The 22,856-nt window shown below is 39.8% G+C and overlaps 1 protein-coding gene across 5 annotated transcripts in view; it reads left to right on the top strand.

Annotated features, from left to right (window-relative positions):
* The window catches only part of TBC1D4 (TBC1 domain family member 4), a 210,086-nt gene that overhangs the window by 55,753 nt on the left and 131,477 nt on the right, over nt 1–22,856 (top strand). Inside the window, exon 1 of one of the 5 annotated variants that reach the window (XM_086329975.1) lies at nt 15,514–15,637. The exons of the other annotated variants lie outside the window; for them this stretch is intronic. Within the exon in view, the coding sequence (XP_086186101.1) occupies nt 15,599–15,637 (39 nt within the window). The 5' untranslated portion in view covers nt 15,514–15,598. Of the gene's footprint in view, nt 1–15,513; nt 15,638–22,856 lie in introns of those variants that run through there. 5 annotated transcript variants of the gene reach the window in all.

Below are 22,856 nucleotides of genomic sequence, written 5' to 3'. Positions count from 1 at the left end.
AGAATCTGCCAGCAAGTGCAGGAGACATAAGAGGCATGGGTTTGATCCCTGGGTGTGAAAGATCCCCTGGAGGAGGGCATGGGAACCCACTCTAGTATTCTTGCCTGGAGAATGTCATAGACAGAGGAGCCTGGTGGGCTCCAGTCCGTAGGGTCACAAAGAGTCCAACGTAACTGAAGCGACTTAGCACAGCACAGCATTATATAGATTATAGGAATGCAATATAGTGATTTGCAGTTTTTAAAGGTTATACTCCATTTATAGTTATTATAAAATGTTGGCTATATTCCCATTGCTGTACAATATATCCTGTAGCTTGTTTTATTTATGCATAGTAGTTTTGTTTATGCATAGTACTTCTTAATCTCTCACACCTATTTTGCCCCTCCTCTCTTCCCTCTCCCCACTAGTATCTCTGAGTTTGCTTGTTTTTAGTTCTAGCCACTAGTTTATTGGTTTTTTTTTTTTTTATATTCCACATATAAGTGATATCATAAATATTTATCTTTCTCTGTCTGATTTATTTCACTTAGAATAATACCATCAGTTCCATCCATGTTACTGCAAATGGCAATATTTCATTCTGTTTTATGACTGGTAATATTCCACTGCATATATGTACTTAATCTTTATCCATTCATCTGTTGATTGACACTTAGGTTGCTTTTCTACGTTGGCTTCTATGAACTATTTTTGAAATAGTATTTTTGTTTTTTATGGATATATGCACAGGAATGGAATTGCTGGATCATATGGTACTTCTGTTTTTAGTTTTTTGAGAAGCCTCCATGCTGTTAGACACAGCGGTTGTACCAGTTTACATTCCCACCAACAATGTAGGAGGGTTTTCAATTCTCCACATCCTCGCCAACATTTGCTATTTGTGTTCTTTATTCCATGTGATGGTACATGATGAAATGGTGAAATGATATAAAGATGTATGCATATTTGCTCTTTTCCATCCATGGCCTTTGATAATGGACATTATAATATGAATAAATGTCTTCTGCCTCTTTGCACTGTTTTCCTCTATGTTTATGCATTTATATGTGCATTCCTATCCCTAAGCATGCATCCACACACATGCAAAGGCACACAAAATGCCAAGTTTGAGCAAATTACTGCTGTGATATTTTTGATATTCACAAACTATGAATAGGGACTTGATGTCTGTTATAGGCTTGATCCTTTTTCTCAGTTCAGTTCAGTCGCTCATCGTGTCCGACTCTTTGTGACCCAATGGACTGCAGCACGCCAGGCTTCGCTGTCCATCACCAACTCCCAGAGCTTGCTTAAACTCATGTCCATTGAGTCGGTGATGCCATCCAACCATCTCATCCTCTGTCATCCCCTTCTCCTCCTGCCTTCAATCTTTTCCAGCATCAGGGTCTTTTTCAATGAGTCATGTCTTTGCATCAGGTGGCCAAAGTATTGGAGTTTCAGCTTCAGCATCAGTCCTTCCGATGAATATTCAGAACTGATTTCCTTTAGGATTGACTGATTTGGTCTCCTTTCAGTCCAAGGGACTCTCAAGAGTCTTCTCCAACACCACAGTTCAAAGGCATCTATTCTTTGGCTCTCAGCTTTCTTTATGGTCCAACTCTCACATCCATACATGACTACTGGAAAAACCATAGCTTTGACTAGATGTACCTTTGTTGGCAAAGTAATGTCTCTGCTTTTTAATATGCTGTCTAGGTTGGTCATAGCTTTTCTTCCAAGAAGCAAGTGTCTTTTAATTTCATGGCTGCAGTCACCATCTACAGTGATTTTGGAGCCCCCCCAAAATGAAGTCTTTCACTGTTTCCATTGTTTTCCCATCTATTTGCCATGAAGTGATGGGACTTGATGCCATGATCTTAGTTCTAAAAGTTGAGTTTTAAGCCAACTTTTTTGCTCTCCTCTTTCCCTTTCATCAAGAGACTTTTTAATTCTTCTTCACTTTCTGAATAAGGGTAGTATCATCTGCATGTCTGAGCTTGTTGATATTTCTCCCAGCAATCTTGATTCCAGCTTGTGGTTCATCCAGCCTGGCATTTTGCATGATATACTCTGCATATAACTTAAATAAGAAGGGTGACAATATGCAACCTTGATGTACTCTTTTCCTGATTTGGAACCAGTTTGCTATTCCATGTCCAGTTTTAATTGTTGCTTCTTGACCTGCATACAGATTTCTCAGGAGGCAGGTCAGGTGGTCTCATATTCCCATCTCTTTAAGTAATTTCCACCGTTTGTTGTGATCCACGTAGTCAAAGCTTTGGCGTAGTCAATAAAGCAGAAGTAGATGTTTTTTTGGAACTCTCTCACTTTTTCAATGATCCAGAGGATGTTGGCAATTTGATTTCTGGTTCCTCTGCCTTTTCTAAATCCAGCTTGAACATCTGGAATTTCACAGTTCACATACTGTTGAAGTCTGGCTTGGAGAATTTTGAGCATTATTTTGCTAGTGCATGAGATGAGTGCAATTGTGTGGGAGTTTGAACATTCTTTGGCATTGCCTTTCTTTGGGATTGGAGTGAAAACTGACCTTTTCCCGTCCTATGGCCACTGCTGAGTTTTCCAAATTTGCTGGCATATTGAGTGCAGCACTTTCACAGCATCATCTTTTAGGATTTGAAATAGCTCAACTGGAATTCCATCACCTCCACTAGCTTGGTTCATAGTGATGCTTCCTAAGGCCCAAATGATTTTGCATTCCAGGATGCCTGGCTCTAGGTGAGTGATCACACTATTGTGGTTATCTGGGTCGTAAAGATCTTTTTTGTACAGTTCTTCTGTGTATTCTTGCCAACTGTTCTTAATATCTTTTACTTCTGTGAGGTCCATACCATTTCTGCCCTTTATTGTTCTCACCTTTGCATGAAATGTTCCCTTGTTATCACTAATTTTCTTGAAGAGATCTCTGATCTTTCCCATTCTATTGTTTTCCTCTATTTCTCTGCATCGATCACTAAGGAAGGCTTTCTTATCTCTCCTTGCTGTTCTTTTGGACTGTGCATTCAAATGGCTATATCTTTCCTTTTCTCCTTTGCTTTTCGCTTCTCTTCTTTTCTCAGCTATTTGTAAGGCCTCCTCAGACGATCATTTTGCCTTTTTGCATTTCTTTTTCTCGGGGATGGCCTTGATCCCTGCCTCCTGTACAGTGTCAGGAACCTCCATCCATAGTTCTTCAGGCACTCTGTCTGTCAGATCTAATACCTTGAATCTATTTGTCACTTCCTCTGTATAATCATAAGATTGTACATTTGATTTAGGTCATACCTGAATGGTATGGTGGTTTTCCCCACTTTCTTCAATTTAAGTCTGAATTTTGCAGTAAGTAGTTCATGATCTGAGCTACAGTCAGCTCCCGGTCTTGTTTCTGCTGACTTTATAGAGCTTCTCCATCTTTGGCTGCAAAGAATATAATCAGTCTGATTTCAGTATTGGCCATCTGGTGATGTTCATGTGTAGAGTATTCTCTTGTGTTGTTGGAAGAGAGTGTTTACTATAACCAGTGTGTTCTCTTGGCAAAACTCTGTTAGTTTCTGACCTACTTCGTTTTGTACTCCAAGGCCAAATTTGCCTGTTACTCTAGGTAGCTCTTAACTTCCTACTTTTGCATTTCAGTCCCCTATAATGAAGAGGACATCTTTTTTGCATGTTAGTTCTAGAAGGTCTTGTAGGTCTTCATAGAACCGTTCAACTTCAGCTTCTTCAGCATTCCTGGTTGGGGCATATAGAATGGTTTGCCTTGGAAACAAACAGAGATCAGTCTGTCGTTTTTGAGATTGCACCCAAGTACTGCATTTTGAACTCTTTTGTTGACTATGATGGCTACTCCATTTCTTCTAAGGGATTCTTCCCCCAGTAGTAGATATCATGGTCATCTGAGTTGAATTCACCCATTCCAGTCCATTTTAGTTCCTAAAATGTTGATGTTCACTCTTGTCATCTCCTGTTTGACCACTTCCAATTTGCCTTGATTCATGGACCTAACATTCTAGGTTCCTATGCAGTATTGCTCTTTACAGCATTGGGCTTTACTTCCATCACCAGTCACATCCACAACTAGGCATTGTTTTTGCTTTGGCTCCATCTCTTCATTCTTTCTGGTGTTATTTCTCCACTCTTCTCCAGTAGCATATTGGGCACCTACTGGCCTGGAGTGTTCATCTTTCAGTGTCATCTCTTTTTGCCTTTTCATTCTGTTCATGGGGTTCTCAAAGCAAGAATACTGAAGTGGTCTGCCATTCCTTTCTCTAGTGGACCACATTTTGTCAGAACTCTCCACCATGATCTGTCCATCTTGGGTGGCCCTACACGGCATGGCTCGTAGTTTCATCGAATTAGATAATGCTGTGGTCCATGTGTTCACTTTGATTAGTTTTCTGTGATTGTAGTTTTCATTATGCCTGCCCTCTCAGGGATAAGGATAAGGGGCTAATGGAAGCTTCCTGATGGGAGAGACCGACCGAGGGGGAAACTGGGTCTTGTTCTGATGGGCAGGGCCATGCTCAGTAAATCTTTAATCCAATTTTCTGTTGATGGGCGGGGCTGTGTTCCCTCCCTGCTGTTTGGCCAGAGACCAAAGTATGGTGGAAGTAATGAAGATAGTGGCGGCCTCCTTCAAAAGGTCCTATGTGTGCACTGTCACACTCAGTGCCTGCGACCCTGTAGCAGGCCACCACAGACCCATGCCTCCACCGGAGACTCTGGGACACTCATGGGCAAGTCTGGGCCACTCTTTTGTGGGGTCACTTCTCTTTTCTCCTGGGTCCTGGTGTGCACAAGGTTTGTGCCCTCCAAGATTCTGTTTTCCCAGTCCCATGGAAGTTCTGTAATCAAATCCCACTGGCCTCCAAAGTCAAATTCCCTGGGGGTTCTCAGTCCCTTTGCCAGACCCCCAGGTTGGGAAATCTGTTGTGGGTCCTAGAACTTTCTTAACAGTGCAAGAATTTGTTTGGTATAATTGTTCTGCAGTTGGCGGGTCATCTGCTCGGCAGTTCTATGGTGGGATTAATGGTGACCTCCTCCATGAGGGCTTATGCCACACCCAGGACTGCTGCACCCAGAGTCCCTGCCCTTGCGGCAGGCCACTGCTGACCCATACCTCCACAAGAGACACTCAAGCACTCAAAGACAGGTCTGGCTCAGTCTCTGTTGGGTCTCCTGTGTGCACAACGTTTTGTTTGAGCCCTCCGAGCGTCTCTGGCAAGTATGGGGTTTGATTCTAAACATGATTTTGCCCCTTCTACTGTCTTGCTGGGGTTTCTCCTGTGCCCTTGGATGTGGGGTATCTTTTTTTTTTGGTGGGAATCCAACATTCTCCTGTTGATGGTTGTTCAGCAGTGAGTTGTAATTTCAGAGTTCTTGCAGGAGAAGATACCTGGCCTCCTCTTCATCTTTCCACTGGCAGGCAAATTGTGCAAACCCCTCAGAATATGACTTCACCCTTTTCTTTCTGCCAGTTCTCCCCAAAGCTCTGAGAATCGGGGTGGAAATGAAACAGAGTGAGATCTTGTGGGACTCTTCAGGTACAAATCCTTTCTGTGTCCCCCTTCTTATTTGCAGGAAAAAGACTTCAACCTCCTTAACCTTCCTTGAGTTCCTTTTTCTAGTGGGTGATTTTATGATATGAAGGCATGGTGTGGTAGTTTTACTTTCTCATTGATGCTTAAGAATGAAACACCAAAAACTTTCTCACGCAAAGCTAGGATTGACACCACTTTGACTCCATGCAAGGAGATCCAACCAGTCCATTCTGAAGGAGATCAGCCCTGGGATTTCTTTGGAAGGAATGATGCTAAAGCTGAAACTCCAGTACTTTGGCCACCTCATGCAAAGAGTTGACTCATTGGAAAAGACTCATGCTGGGAGGGATTGGGGGCAGGAGGAGAAGGGGACGACAGAGGATGAGATGTCTGGATGGCAACACCGACTCGATGGACATGAGTCTGAGTGAACTTTGGGAGTTGGTGATGGACAGGGAGGTGTGGCGTGCTACAGTTCATGGGGTAGCAAAGAGTCGGACACGACTGAGTGACTGAACTGAACTGAATGGTAATCTGGACATGTAGTATGAGAGATTTGGTGATAGGTGATTCAGCAGTGGCAGTTTCCACAGTTAATGTATTCTTATCTTTAGGACGCTTAGGTTTTTAGCTAGTGGGCCACCGATTATCATTATTTTTCTTAAAGTTAGCCACTAAAGACCAAAGTTGTAATGGTTGGAAATATGGGAGCCCTAGGAAATGTGTGATGAAAAGGGTCTCAGTGACAACTTGTGTTCTCCTATTTACTTCTCTCTCCATCTGCCCTGTGGATGTTTGTGACAGGCTCTGTTCCAAGAAGGCAAAGGCGTTGTAATACTGCCTCCTGTGCTGTATGATTCCATTTCAGAGTGAACCAATGAACTCATTCAGGGAACTGTGTCTCCAAAATTACTTTGGAATAAAATTGTTTCTCATTTGCCTATTATGTTTTTGTTCCTGTGCTGTTCAGTCTTTGATTCTATACACAGAGTGACTTACTAAGAATATTAGTTTTCTTTATAAGAGTTAAATGCAATGGTTATACATTAATTCCTGACTTTTTTTTTTAAAGGAAACTCTCTTATAGATTCAGATCAGTAAACAGCATTCCGGTTTTCCAATAGTTGTTATTATATATATGATTTTAAAAAGTAAGGATAGAGCAGAAACGTGCTGGACGGATATGCAAAACACATGACAGATTCCTAGGTAAATTCTCAAATTTTCCTCCTTAAAAAGTCTGATTTGGTAGTTAACATCAGACCTTAGTGTAGAATGCTACAAAACAGATGTATGTTTCAGATCTGTCTCTTGGGAGAAGTTTTTACACTGTAAAGTGTGAGCTTTGCTTGTTTTCCTCCTTGTCCTCCCCTCCCCCCACCCCACACCCCGCAAAACCCTCCCAGTTCAGTTCAATTCAGTTCAGTCGCTCAGTCGTGTCCGACTCTGTGCAACCCCATGAATCGCAGCAAGCCAGGCCTCCCTGTCCATCACCAACTCCCGAAGTTCACTCAGACTCACGTCCATCGAGTCGGTGTTGCCATCCAGACATCTCATCCTCTGTCGTCCCCTTCTCCTCCTGCCCCCAATCCCTCCCAGCATCAGAGTCTTTTCCAATGAGTCAACTCTTCGCAGGAGGTGGCCAAAGTACTGGAGTTTCAGCTTTAGCATCATTCCTTCCAAAGAAATCCCAGGGCTGATCTTCAGAATGGACTGGTTGGATCTCCTTGCAGTCCAAGGGACTCTCAAGAGTCTTCTCCAACACCACAGTTCAAAAGCATCAATTCTTCGGCACTCAGCTTTCTTCACAGTCCAACTCTCACATCCATACATGACCGCTGGAAAAACCATAGCCTTGACTAGACGGACCTTTGTTGGCAAAGTAATGTCTCTGCTTTTGAATATGCTATCTAGGTTGGTCATAACTTTCCTTCCAAGGAGTAAGCGTCTTTTAATTTCATGGCTGCAGTCACCATCTGCAGTGATTTTGGAGCCCAAAACAATAAAGTCTGACACTGTTTCCACTGTTTCCCCATCTATTTCCCATGAAGTGATGGGACTGGATGCCATGATCTTCGTTTTCTGAATGTTGAGCTTTAAGCCAACTTTTTCACTCTCCACTTTCACTTTCATCAAGAGGCTTTTGAGTTCCTCTTCACTTTCTGCCATAAGGGTGGTGTCATCTGCATATCTGAGGTTATTGGTATTTCTCCCGGAAATCTTGATTCCAGCTTGTGCTTCATCCAGCCCAGCGTTTCTCATGATGTACTCTGCAGAGAAGTTAAATAAGCAGGGTGACAATATAAACCCTCCCAAACTATAATAAACAGTACTGAGGTACTCCTTTAATAAAGGCTGCATTTTAGCAATCTTTGGTTTTTATACCTATAGAGAATACCAAGTATTAAAAACCAGGTTTTATATTATTTGCTTCCTGACTTTATTTTTGTGGTTCATACTTTTGTTCAGCTCTTTTTCCTATTGCTAAAGAAGGAAACGGCAACCCACTCCATTATTCTTGCCTGGAAAATCCCAAGGATGGGGGAGCCTGGTGGGCTACAGTCCATGTGATCACAAAGAGTCAGACACGACTAAGTGATTAACACACACACACACACACTATTAGGAGTGCATTCTAAGTTACTTCAAAACTATTAGGGAGGTGTTTACCAAAGTGCATCAGCAATTGATGAACAGCTCACAAAATGAATTATTAGGAGAAACATAATTTAGCATTTCTTTTTGCTCTTCTAAGCAACAGAAAGTTATTTAAATTGTGAATAAAGCACTGTTATAAATGCTGTAGTGGATGCAAAGATGAATGAGACCAGTGGTCCCACCCCTTACGTGATCATCAAGTCTGGAGGAGAGTGATGTTTGTGAGTAATTTGAGAAGGTGAATGTGGGAGTAAGGGCAAGTGCCCATGAGGTCTCTATGCAGCAGGGGCCAGGCTCAAGCCTCAAGAGTGGGTGACAGCAGTGTGAGGTTGATGGGCTACTTTGAAAGATTTGTCTTAATAATGTTGATGTACATGGTACTTCAAAGTTAGTGTTTTGCCGATGTTCACTCTTTCTCCTTTTGTTTAAAGACTTTTGATTTGGGGATGTTTCCCCTTTGATGTAGTTTTTGGACAATCAAAAGCCTTTTGTGGTTATTACCAGCCATGGGGTTGAGCAAGACTGCTTTCAAGCCTGTGTAGACATTTGTTCCATGAGGTAAGAACTTGAGCCAGTGGCTGAGTAGTTCCTAGAATCTCAACTAGTGTTGCTCAGAAATGGATTTGAATTTGAGGTGACAAAGAAAAGCATTATTTGATTTATATGTGTTTATTCTAATATGTCTAGAATCACAGGGTTAGCAGTAGCCAAACATAACAAACAAAAAGCTTAACCTCCACTCAGTTGTTAGCTGTATGCCTGATGCTTCTTGTGAAATCATGTAGTGACAGGAATCAATCACTGTGTTAGTTTTGAAAAAATGACTTGCCTTAAGCATTATCTAAAATAATTTTTAAAAGGTCATTGCAAAAAAGCCAATATAACTAAAAGATTTCAAATTTATTAAATGACTGTGTTCTTGGATCAATGTTTTGTAATTTAAAAAAAATTAATTTATATTGAGAGAGAATAAAACCTGTGGTATAAAAATTAAGTAAAGACCTGCTCCCAAAGGAATTATACTAGAAAAGTCTTAAAATGGAGACTGAGCAGAAGTAGCTATGGCGTTACTAGATCATGTAAGTTTTTGTTTATGGTCTCACAGAGAAACCTTCCTTCCCCAGCCTTCAGTACCTAGAATTGTAGAGTAAATAGTGTCTGGAATTGATTGATGTCTTCACCTGCTTGGGTTTATTCCCCCTCCAACTTGGTTATTCAATTTCCTTTCTTTTTTACAGTTTTATTGCCTTTTTATATATTTATTTTTTCAATTTGAAAAGAAAACCCTCTCTCTTTCATAAATTGTAGCAAGTTACTAGTCCTAACAAATCACCTCTTGTTTAAGTGCTTCCTTGTGTTCTTACTGCTGTATTAACCAGGGGGAAAATATACATGTTATTGTGTCCCTTTCTTTTGGAAATCAATTATATGGAGATTTACTGAGATATTTCCCTAAAACTTACCAGTTAGCTTTAAACAGAGAAGAGACCCTTAAATATATAGATTTCCATATAAATTAAGCATTAATATAGGTAAAATTACAATAAAATGGTAGCAACTTTCTCTTGACTGAGGACAAATACCAGCTGCCTGTGTAGATCTAGTTTGTGATTATTACTTGGGACTAATGTTTTTAGTTTCTAATTTAGAGTGTTATTGGTTTTTGAAACTTTCCCTCCCAAGATTAGCTATGGTATAATTTCATTATAATACATTTTCTCTGTCAATTAGGTCATTTAGTCTAACTAGTAGGGATTGCAGGTCTAAAATTGGCCTGACTTTTTGAAAATATAATTTGAGTTAAAACTATAAGGTAAATTAAAGGAAAACTGGTAAACAGATGGTGGCTAGACCTACAAACTGATGGAACACTAAAGCAAAAATTATTTTAAAACCTGAAAATAGTTGACCGAATTCTGTATTTTCCTTTATAGACAAAGTATCACATTAAATATCTCCTATTCTGTGACATGTAGAAATGCATTGAAGATCCCTCCATCCTTATTTTTATTAGAAAAGACTATTTTTCTTAGAAGACACATTACATTGATGTTACCTTTAACATAAATGCCCAGAAAAGGTCCTTTTCACTGTCTTCCTGGACAGTTATAAAAGATAACTGGATAAATGTGTAATAGAAGTATAGCAATTTTTAAAAGATGGATTTAAATATTGGAAAGGATTGAACTTTTGAAAGAATTTTCTTTGATAATGAAAAATATACAGTAGAAATTTTCAATGTTTTCAAAGGAACTTCTGATTTTTCTTCTGATCCAAAAGTAATTAATTTTCCACTTGAAATGATTAGTGGATCATGGCTTTATAAATAGATGATAGAAAACATGCTATCAAAGGGTATTTTAAGATGGAAATAAAGGAAATCGTTATCTGGTGTTGTTTGTTACAGCTTCTCATCTTGGTTATGAAAAAAAAAAAGGATGCTCTAATATTATCCTGTAGTTGTCCCAGAAGCAGTGGCTTTCTGATTTCAGGCCTGAATTATTTTGACTTTTTTTCCCTTAATACTGTATTTTTCAGACAGCATCCCAAGGAACTCCTTGAGGTCAGGGGACAGATGGACTCATCTTTGCTCAGCAGTTCACAATGGATGTAGATCAGCAATATTAACCCCCTAAGTGTTAATAAGGTCTTTGTGTATTACAATGTGTTTTAGTGGCTCAGTTGTGTCCGACTCTTTGCAACCCCACCAACTGTAGCCCACCAGGCTTCTCTGTCCACGGAATTCTCCAGCAAGAATGCTGGAGTGGGTTGCCATTCCCTTCTCCAGGGTATCTCCCTGACCCAGGGATTGAACTTAGATCTCCTGCATTACGGACTTCCCAGGGGGCAGTAGTGGTAAAGAACCCGCCTGTCAGTGACACTGGTTTGATCCCTGGATTGAGAAAATTCCCTGGAGGAGGGCCCAGCAACTCGCTAAGTATTCTTGCCTGGAGAATCCCCATGGACATAGGAGCCTGGTGGGCTGCAGTCCAGTGAGTTGCAAAGAGTCAGACTTAGTACGCACCCACGCTCCTGCATTATAGGCAGATTGTTCACTATCTGAGCCACCAGGGAAGTAAGGTGGAAGTTGCTCAGTCGTGTCCGATTCTTTGCGACCCCATGGACTGTACAGTCCATGGAATTCTCCAGGCCAGAATACTGGAGAGGGTAGCTATTCCCTTCTCCAGAGGATCTTCCCAACCCAGGGATGGAATCCAGGCCTCCCACATTGAGGATGGATTCTCTACCAGCTGAGGCACCAGGGAAGCACAGAAGGTGTCATTAAAAACAGCCCTTAGTATACAAATATATGTGTGGCTGGGTCCCTTCACTGTTCACCTGAAGCTATCATAACGATTGTTCATCAGCTATACCCCAACTCAAAACAAAAAATTAAAAAAAAAATAGTCCTTTGTTTACTAACTGTGCATTTTAGTGCACAGTCTTTATAACCCATGAGCCTATGCTGGGGGCTTCCCTAGTGGCCTAGTGGTAAAGCATCCACCTGCCAACGCAGGAGATGGGGGTTTAATCTCTGAGACAGGGAGATTCCCCGGAGAAGGAAAAGGCAACCCACTCTAGTATTCTTGCCTGGGAAATCCCGTGGACAGAGGAGCCTGGTGGGCTACAGTTTGTGGGTTCGCAACGAGTCGGACACAACTGAGCCACTGATACTTTCATCTTCTCTTTTGCTAAAAATGTTGTCGAAATACTTCCTTACTTGTTTTCATTTTTAAAAAATTTTTACTTGTTTTTAATAATAAAGGAAATGAGGCACATTTCTAAAGCCCACAATTGCTGCGTTGAAAACAAGATTTATTAGAGAAGTTCTATTTGTCTAGTCTATGATATGCTGATTTATATCATGTTTTTCTTCCAAGACACTACACACAACCAATGGAATAGCTGTGCTCCTTTGAAGTGTAATTGTTCCTAGCAAAAACAGTTATTCTGCAATCCTTGTTATAGAACATTTTGTAATGGGAGAGTATGTATAAATATACTCCAAAGAAATATTTAGCAACAGGGCTTCCAATTCTACAAGAAATCCCTGAAGACTCTATACCAGACCCTTGGGGGTTGCAAACATGAGTGGAACTCAATGCCTGTCCTCAAGGACTTTGGTCAAGTTATTTCGGGATAAGACCCCACAGTTAGGGAGACTGAAAATAGGGTCAGAGAGACCAAAACCAATGACAGTCACAGACCAGAACCAATGATGAATTCAAGGATGGAGAGATTGTAATGTGGCCAAATAAAATGGCCAGAAAAGACTTTGTGAGGTCAAGGGTTTGTTTTATTGTCAGTGTTCTGAGGCATCATTTGTGCCCTTGAAAGATTTGCAGCTGTGCTGTGGTGCCCAGCTGTTCCTGTAGCTCATCATTTCTCTGAAAGAAACTTGGAAAGCCATTGTGACACGGCTGCCAAGATGTTCTTAGTGCCTCATTTGGGGTAAGTGGGTAGGGTTTCTGTTGAGAGGTAAACATCTAAATTTTGAATGAAGAGTTTTATTTGTTGACTGTCTGAATACCTGAGGTTGGGCTCTTAATAATAGCCAAGTGTGTAAGCCTGCTTAAATCATTCCTACTTTTATTAACTTCTTGGCGTTTTCTATTCACTCAAGTTCCGTGTTCTATTAATAACTAATGGCCTTGTTCAGCCCCTGCATGTGCTGTGTTCCTTCCCTAGAAGTTGTTCACTCCTTCCTGAACGATTTCCTGCTTTTATGTTTTCTTGCTCTCTTCCTTGTTCCCATGGCATCTGGGTACTTCAGTCTATTAGGTGTGACTTGTTACATTCTTATTGGATAGAATTCACAAGGATCTCACAAGGCAAAATTGTATGGGGTTATTTGAAACTTTTGTTATTTCTGATTATGTTCCAGGGAGCTTTAATAGCCATCTGATTAAGATTCCGGCTTATCTTCTTGCAAATAGAGAGATCTGCATTTCAGATTGTTTTTAGCACTTGTAAATTTCTCATTTACTTACCTCATCAAATCCCCCTTGAGACTTGGGTAGTTTCGAACTACAGAAGGAAGGCTGCACATGTAGATTGTGTGACTGTGTATGTACTGCAGCAGCACTCTGAAAAGAAATTCAAACCTTTTAAAATTCAAAACTTATGCTCAAAACCAAAAATTTAAAATCCCAAACTCCATGCTTAGGATTTACATATTATAGATAGGGCCTTGTAGTTGCAGGGCTGGCTGCAGCTGGTGAGGAATGGCTGGGAGCCGTCAGTCAGTGGAACTTCCTTCTCTGGGATCAAATGTTTTTGAAATAAGAGGAGTCCTTTTCCTTTTTGTTTTCTGCTGCTCCACCCAGAACTCATCTCTCACTCTTTTTGGAGGAATTCTCCAGATCCAAGCTCTTTGTCATTCTCTGGTGCTATCCTTTCCTCTAAAACATGTTACAAGCCATTCTTTATTTTCCCCCTCTTCGTATTTGTTAATGCAATCTTCTTCCCATTTCTGCCCCATGAAATCCTGCTCTTTCCTTTAAAATCTAGCAAAAAGCCTCTTCCTGTATGAGGTCTTCTAATCCTATCAGAAAATGTAATCTCGTAGTGGCATATTCTTTTAGTGCTTATTGTTTGTGGTATTCTGTGGTTATTTGTATATATCTCACCACCCCTGAGGACAGCCACTGTATCATATAATTTTTAAAATATTCTTTATAGCATATAGCCTGGTATCATGCACATGGTAAGCACTCAGTAAAGATTTTTGAATTTAATGCAATTTGTGAATCCCAAATGTACCACCACCCGTAAAGTAGTGATGACTGGGAGGCCACAGTTAATATATGATGCCTGCTTCAGTCTTATCCTTCAGCAGATTGTTATTCACTCATTTACCACCATGTGCTTCTCATTCATTTCCTTCATTTGTTTATTTGACTGCACTGGGTCTTAGTTTCAGCACACGGATCTTTGATCTTCAATGGGCATGCCAGTTCTTTAGTTGCAGCACGTGGGATCTAGCTTCCTGACCAGGGATTGATACCGAGCCCCCTTCACTGGGAGTGGGGAGTTTCTGCCACTGGACCACCAGGAAGTCCCTCATTTCCTTTTTAAAAAAGTTTTAAATTTATTTTTGGCTGTGCTGGGTCTGCGTTGCTGCATGTGGGCCTTCTCTAGTTGCAGCCAGCAGGGGCTACTCTAGTCGCGGTGCATGGGCTTCTCACTGCAGTGGCTTCTCTGGTTGGGGAGCGCGGGCTCTAGGGTGCACGGGCTTAGTTGCCCAGCGGCATGTGGGATCCTCTCAGACCAGGGATCAAACCCGTGTCCCCTACATTGGCAGGCAGATTCTTAACCACTGGACCAGTGGGAAGTCCCGCTCATTTCCTTCTGTAATGTAAGAAACAACATCTGTTAGAGTATTTGGAAGAGTACTTTTCCTCATTTAATATTATTTTAAATAGCTTTTCCTATATAACATCAGTTCAGTTTAGTTCAGTTCAGTTGCTCAGTCGTGTCTGACTCTTTGCGACCCCATGAATCACAGCACGCCAGGCCTCCCTATCCATCACCAACACCAGGGGGTGCTTAATCTGAACTAAGATATTTCATCTGGTCTGTTTTTTCTTAAAGCTGGTAATAGGCTATAAGACTACAAAGTTGGTAGAATCTGTGATCTTAACTAGATAGATGCATTTTTAGGTAGCAGTCCAAGGAATTAGGGGGGTAAGAATGTTGCAACATCTTCAACAACTTTTTTTTTTAATCCAGCACTGGAATTGGAAGAGGTCAGAACTGTAAAGAGGCCAGATGATTGCTTAAAAACACCTCTCAGATTGCAACAGAACTTGACTAGCAGAATAAGCTCCATCCAAACTTTCTGAAGCAATTATCTGAGGGAATTATAAAGTCAGTTGCATAGTAAAGGGGTTCCTTGGGTAAGGTTCATATTCAAATTTGAATTACTGTAAAAGTGCCTTGAGTTATTTATATTTATTATGTCCATTTGTGCTTATGAGCAAGAGTCAGGGTGGGAGGAAGGAAGGGAGAGAGAAAGAATGAAAAGCGAGCCTGATCGTGTTCTCTGGAGCTTGGGGAACAGAGAGAACCATGTAACATTTATGCCAGAGGAATCTCAAGGGAAGAAGCTGGCTGATGGAGACAGTGGCAGAGAGTAGAGAACAGTGGGTGGGGAGTCTGTTTTCCCACTGACAATGGGCTGGAGATATTCCATGGAATTGTAAGTGACCATCCCAAGAAGGTATGCTGGCGTTGGTCACAGATGGGTCAGGGAGCCCATATGTGGGTGGAGCAGACATCTCTGGGCATCTGAATGGCAAAGCAATATAGGTATTTGTAGGGCAGTTAAGAATTTCTCTGGTGGCTCAGATGGTGAAGAATCTTCCTGCAATGCAGGAGACCCGGGCTTGATCCCTGGGTCAGGAAGATCCCTGAAGAAGTGAATGGCTGGACTTTCTCTGTGGACAAAGGAGCCTGGCAAGGTACAGTCTATGCGATCGCAGATAATCAGACACGACTGAATGACCAACACATTAAGACTTTCTCTGCCTCCCCAAGGGGGTCGCAGGCAACTGCACAGGAGCCAGTAGGATGTGCCAAGGAAAGCTGCTAGCCAAGGGAAGAGAAAACGGCAGGTCTGAGCCAGGGGAGGGCGACACTCTACTTTTGCATGAAGTACGGAATTTGGTTTCTATGTGAACTGGGTATTTAATTCCAGAATTGAGACTCTTTTAGAGACTTTTCGTTATCCAACAACACCTGGCACCCAACTGTGAGGCCTTAGATTTAAGTCCAGAGGAAGATTCAGCCTGGCTCAATGGATTTGCAGGGCTCCTCTGTCCATGGGACTCTCCAGGCAAGAATGCTGGAGTGGGTTGCGTTTCCTTCTCCAGGAGATCCTCCCAGTCCAGGGACTGAACCCACATCTCCTTTGGCTCCTGCATTGGCAGGTGGATTCTTTATCACTGAACCACCAAAAGGGAGGAAACGTTGCTTTATGACTTTTGTGTATTGTACTTTGTGTTCTCAGTCTTATCTCTTCTCCTGACATTAAAGTCCTTGAGGGTGAGACCTTGGAAATTAGAGGGAGTTGATGTCTTTCTGGAGAAGGAAATGGCAACCCACTCCAGTATTCTTGCCTGGAAAATCCCAAGGACAGAGGAGCCTGGCAGGCTGCAGTCCGTGGGGTCACAAAGAGTTGAACACAACTGAGTGACTGAGCATGCATGTCCTGATGTCTTAGTCCTCAGGTCTTAGTCATCTTTGTGTATTGTGTATAGCTTAATATACCCATTTGTTCAATATGTATGTATCGAATGAATATTTGGTTGTGAGACTAAAGCAAAACATGACCTTTAAAAAGCATAAAAGTACAGTGATTTTTTTAAATAGAATTTTAAATTTTAGAGTCATTTTAGATTTACAGAAAAATTACAGAGATAGCACATAGAGTTCCTCCATTCCTCATGGTCAGCTTCTCCTTTTGTTAGCATTTTATGATTTTAGTATGGTATATTTGTCACTACTGATGAATGAGTGATTGCTTTTTATATGTGCAAATTCTACTTCTTACAGTAGGAGGAAATAAAGGAAAACATGCCATAGTATTTATTGCAAAGAGTAGTCATTTTGATTTGTGGATCAAGGGTTTATACCAAGTATTTGTTAAACTTCTTCATGAGTTTGCTTTACATAAGTAATGTGCTTCCTAATTTCAGTTATAAATCAAAATATATTGCAAAATTCCTAGCAAGTCATATCACTCAGTTCCTTGACCCTTGAATTTCACAAAGTAGTTATGCTTTTTTTTTAAATGGTTAAGGAGGAACTTGATATTTATGTGAGCTGTCATTTTCTTTATTCCATGATGGATTGTTTCCTGTTGCTGCCAGAAATAATACGAATTAAAAGTTAAGATTATTTTTGGTTCAGGTGATTGTATACCAAACCAAAAATATCAGGAGATGATCAAGTAAAACTCTTTAACCTAAGAAATTTTCCTCCTTGTATACCAGCCTTAATATTTTTGATCCAAACAAATTGTGTGCTTTCTCACAAGATAATTGGAAACAAAAAGTCATTTAATGTAAGAAAAATATTTGAAAAACCAAAGTCTAAAATAAATTCAAGCAACAGAATGAATTTTATATTCATAATGTGATGCACACTTTGCTGTTTGCCAGAACTACATTTGGTGATCTGTTATTTAATATTTTTGTGTTCACAAACACAGTTTAAAGCATTAAGGTAAAGAGTGCCAAGGTTAGAAGTACTTTCAAATGGTATGTCTGTGTAAAAATGGCTTGATAAACTTGTTTTTGCAGAATGTAATGACCCTGAGGGAAATTTCATCAATCTAATACTTTTCTAGTGTTAGCCATTCTCAGCAGTGTGGTAGTCACCGGGTCTCTTACATCATAACAGCTACCAGTGCTGGTGACTGACTGCAATTGAATGTCTTACGTCTCTCCAAACTCAATGTGTCTAAAATGAATTCATCTTTTAAAGTCTTGATTATTTCTTCTGACATCCCTCTTTAATCTATGGTAGTAACCACCCTTATGGAAGAAAGTGAAGAGAAACTAAAAAGCCTCTTGATGAAAGTGAAAGTGGAGAGTGAAAAAGTTGGCTTAAAGCTCAACATTCAGAAAACGAAGATCATGGCATCTGGTCCCATCACTTTATGGGAAATAGATGGGGAAACAGTGGAAACGGTGTCAGACTTTATTTTTTGGGGCTCCAAAATCACTGCAGATGGTGACTGCAGCCATGAAATTAAAAGACGCTTACTCCTTGGAAAGAAAGTTATGACCAACCTAGATAGCATATTCAAAAGCAGAGACATTACTTTGCCAACAAAGGTCTGTCTAGTCAAGGCTATGGATTTTCCAGTGGTCATGTATGGATGTGAGAGTTGGACTGTGAAGAAAGCTGAGCCCTGAAGAATTGATGCTTTTGAACTGTGGTGTTGGAGAAGACTCTTGAGAGTCCCTTGGACTGCAAGGAGATCCAACCAGTCCATTCTAAAGGAGATCAGCCCTGGGATTTCTTTGGAAGGAATGATGCTAAAGCTGAAACTCCAGTACTTTGGCCACCTCATGCGAAGAGTTGACTCACTGGAAAAGACTCTGATGCTGGGAGGGATTGGGGGCAGGAGGAGAAGGGGACGACAGAGGATGAGATGGCTGGATGGCATCACTGACTCGATAGATGTGAGTCTGAGTGAACTCCGGGAGTTGGTGATGGACAGGGAGGCCTGGCGTGCTGCGATTCATGGGGTCACAAACAGTCGAACATGACTGAGAGACTGAACTGAACTGAACTGAATTCAGTGACCTCTCCTCAAACCTCATACTTTACCATGATTTTCTTTCTTTCTACCCTTGCATTCAAACATTCTTCACATTTTGACTTTGAATAGTCTTTGTATGCATTTTTTCCTTTCTACTTCCAAATCCTTAGTCCACAGCTGGATTACCTCATATCTGGATTATTGAGATGGCATCCTAACTAGTCTAATTGTGTCTATTTTCTCTAAGTACTTCTATCATTTCAACATACTAAAAATCTTTCAGTGGATGGTTCTTCCTTCTTCTAGAATGTGATACAGGCTTCTCAGTCTGATTTTGTAGGCAGTTCACCTCTTAGTAGACTTTATTGAGAACTCTTCTTTTGCCATGCCCCTGAGTTTTTTCCATATGTAGAAGGAGATTTCAGTGCTCTTTATTGAGACTTTCTACAATGAACTAGTGTTTGTTTAATAAAGTCAACTCTTTTAAGAGCATCATCCAGGACTCAGTTGGAATTGTCCACCGGCTTAGGTGTACAATCCTCCTTGTCTCACATAAAAAACTGAGAATATACTCAGGCAAGCTGACTCATTTATCCTTGCTGTGCTGTGCTTAGTCACTTCAGTTCTGCCTGACTCTTTGCAATCCCAACTGTAGCCCTCCAGGCTCCTCTGTCCACAGGATTCTCCAGGCAAGAATACTGGAGTGGGTTGCCATGCCCTTCTCCAGAGGATCTTCCTGACACAGGGACTGAACACAGGTCTCTTTGTCTCCTGCATTTCATGCAGATTCTTTATCCACTGAGCTATCTGGGAAACCACCCTTAGTCTTCTGAAAATTTTTAGGATTAAGTAAAGTTGGTATTGCAAGTAGAGGTAATACTTTTTGAGCCCTAGAGTCTTAAGAGACACTGTTAGCATCCTGTGCTTGGGGCTATTACTACAGTATTATACAACAATTCCAGCATTGTTCTTTCTAAACACTTTCTTTGTTCAAAATGTCCCAGCCTCTGAAGCATTTTTAGAGAAGTCCTTTCCCTCAAATGTTTGTAAGCTTGAGAGGGATCCTAAAGGCCTCACGGGGCAAAGGCTTTTGTCGGTATATCATATATTGATATATAATTATATCCGCTATAACACTGATAACATTAATTGGGTTTTACAGAAGACCTCACATTTCCTACCAAGTGGTAACTAGTTTCATTTTGTTACATTACATTGTAAAGGTGAGAAGAATGATAGTGTGTATTTTATTTACTCTATCTGCATTAAAATTTGAGTTGTTGTCATGTTTACCATTTGCTTCCTTTTTGGGCTCAGTAAAGAAAAGTAAAGAACAGCTTTGAAGAATATTTAAATCACTTGCAAAACACACTGCACAGCATTAGGGTACTTTTGGCCTCTTTATCTCTGTGGACTTATATAGCCTTTGCCACTTGGAGTCATAGTCTGTGTGAAGTGTCTGGCATTTGAGATTGGTGAAAATATTTTATATCTATGCTTGAAATATAGGTTGTGAACTTCCTCTTTTTAAGGCAGTTGATTTCACTATTAATTTCCATGTGGTTGTTCTGAAACAAAACAGGTGTTTAATTTTTTGACTGCACATCATGTAATAGTATTCTTTGCGGTGTGCCATGACCCATCTTCTTAAGCAAATATAGCACGTGTGGAGTTTATTTATAGTTTTGACCTCTAGTCTTCATTGGCACCTAGTTTATTTGCGGCATAATTCACTAGGGCTATAGGTTGCAATTGTTAAGGAGTCAGCTGAGGAGAAGGAGACAGAAGGCACATTGTCCTACTGTGTATAACACTGAGGTGTGCCCACCCTCAGATTACTATACACGTTAAGGGAGGGTGTGGTTTCAGCAGACTGTAGAGGAAGACAGACTGAACAACTTTGAGTATGAAAGGGGGAGATAATATAGTAAAGTTTTGAAAATGTATTAAATAGAGCTAATTGGAGCTACCATTTATTGAGTGATTATCACCAGCATACGCTGTGTTAAGAGCTTTATGTATATCAGCTTATTTAGAGCTCACAGCAGTATTCCCAGAGGACTTTGATTTCCTTTGAACAAAATAGGCAACTGAAGTTTAGGTCTGTGGCAAATAGGGATAAAGTAAACAAGAATGAATTTGGGGAACAAATATTAAAATCCTGAAACTAAGGACATTTTTTATAAATTCTGTGAAGTAGATCAGAACATTTTTTTTTTTTTTTTTTTTTAAGATCGGAACATTTAAAAGGTTTGCATCAGATTCATTTCCCCCAGAGGCGACAGAACAGGATAAGGATAAACTGATAGCAGTGTCTTAACATCTTAAGATTAGAAGGGGCTTTTTACAGATATCTAAAAGATGGATTACAGAGAACATTTATGCCCTTTTTGAAGATGTTTCTAGGCAGCAGAATATTAGTTTGTTAAAGAGATTTATGGTTTTGTCCCTTAAAGCTATATTTAGGAGTTTGTTTATTTTACTGTGAAACTTCACCAAGGATTAGTCTGAATCAAACTGTGCACCTCAAGCTGAAGTGAACTAATCAACTTGTAAAAATTCAAGAAGGGCTCAAATACTTTAAATTATCTATCAACTAGAGTATTTTGAAGGAAAAAAAAGTCTAATGAGTAATTTTGAATGAATTCACACTGGAAAAGTATCAAATGTTTTCTAAGACTACGGAAATGAATTTATACTAACTGAAATTATAGTCATTTTCTTAGTCTTAAATTGAAGCAGTTGACAAACTTACTTGACAGAAGTGAAAAAACACTTTAAAAATTGAATTAAAAAAAATAGAAACAAATTGTACATATTAATTATAGAAAAAATTTGAAAACAAATTTAGCAATGATGAAAAAAATTGCCCATAACCTACCATCATTGTAATATGAATGTTGGTAAGATTCTGTTTGTAGATTCATTAACTGTAAAAAAAAACCACAGATGTGTATAATTATATACACACATGCATATACTCAAACTAAAACATCTAGTAAAAGTTTTCTTGAGGGTAAGACTGATAACTTACCAGTAGCTCTTTCTGAAAAACTGGAATTTTAATATGTTTGGAAGCAAGGGAGTGAGAAATGGAGAGAGAGAATCTAGAGTTTGCTCTAGGTGAAATGATTAAGACCAGAAATTTCCATCTGGCAATAAACAAGCCAAAAACGATGTTAAAAAAACAATTACATTTACACTAGCATGAAAAAGAACAAAACAGAAATAAATTTAGGAAAAGAAGTACAAGACTTGTTCATTAAAAACTACAAAATGTTATTGAAAAACAATGAAATCTACTAAATGGCAATTCATCTTTGTTCATGGATTGGAAAAATTAATATGGCTAAAATGGCATCCTCAAGTTGATCAAGATATTCAGTGCAATCACTTTTGGAATCCCAAGGGCTTGTTTTTTTGTTTTTGTTTTTTTTTTTCAGAAACTGGCAAACTTATCCTGAAATTCAGGAGACCTAGGACACTCAAAGCATTAAAAAAAATTACAAAGTTGGAGGACTCACATTTATCAGTTTCAGAATACAAAGTTATAGTAATCAAGACAGTGTGGTACTCACATCAAGATAGACATGGATCTATAGAACAGAATTCCAAGATGAGAAATAAACTCTTACATTTATTGTAAATTAACTTTTGGCCTGAGTGCTAAAACAGTTCAGTGGGGAAATAAATGATCCTTCCAGCAAGTGGTGCTGGGAAAGCTGTATTGTTGTTGTTTTAGTTGCTAAGTCATGTCCAACTCCTTAGTGACCCCATGGACTGTAGCCACGAGGATGAACTTGCAGCCTACTTCACATACTATCCAAAAACTAACTTAAAGTGGATCATAGATCTAAATGTAAGAGGTAAAACTATAAAACTCCTAGAATAAATGTGGGAGCAAATCTTCATGACCTTGGATTTAGTCAATGTTTTTTTAGATATGGCCTCCAAAATATAAAGGTCAAAAGAGAAGACTAAGCTGGACTTTATCAAAATTAAAAGGTTGTGCACGTTTACCTTCAAGAAAATGAAAGGACAATGCGTAATATGAGAGAAAATATTTGCAAATCATATGTCTAAAGGGACTTATAACCAGAATATATAAAGAACTATTACCACTCAATAATAAAGACACATCATCCAATTAAAAATGGGCAAAGTATTTCAATGGCATTTTCTCCAAGGAGATATGCAAATGTTCAAATGCTCGGTGTCTTTTGCCATATTGAAATGCAAATCAAACCCACAAATTATTACTTGACACCTACCCAAACAGCAATGACAAAAAAGACAGACAGTAACAAGTGTTGACAAAGAAGTAGAGTCATTGGAACCTTCACACATTGTTGACAGGAATGTAAAACATTAATCATACAGCCACTATGGGAAATAGTCTGGAATTGCTC

This window comes from Bos grunniens, chromosome 12 (assembly GCF_055505025.1).
Source record: "Bos grunniens cultivar Pamir isolate PY7600 chromosome 12, Bosgru_T2T1.0, whole genome shotgun sequence".
Taxonomy (NCBI): Eukaryota; Metazoa; Chordata; class Mammalia; order Artiodactyla; family Bovidae; genus Bos; species Bos grunniens.
Note: the sequence above shows the minus strand (reverse complement) of the source record. Positions and strands in the feature narration are given on the sequence as shown.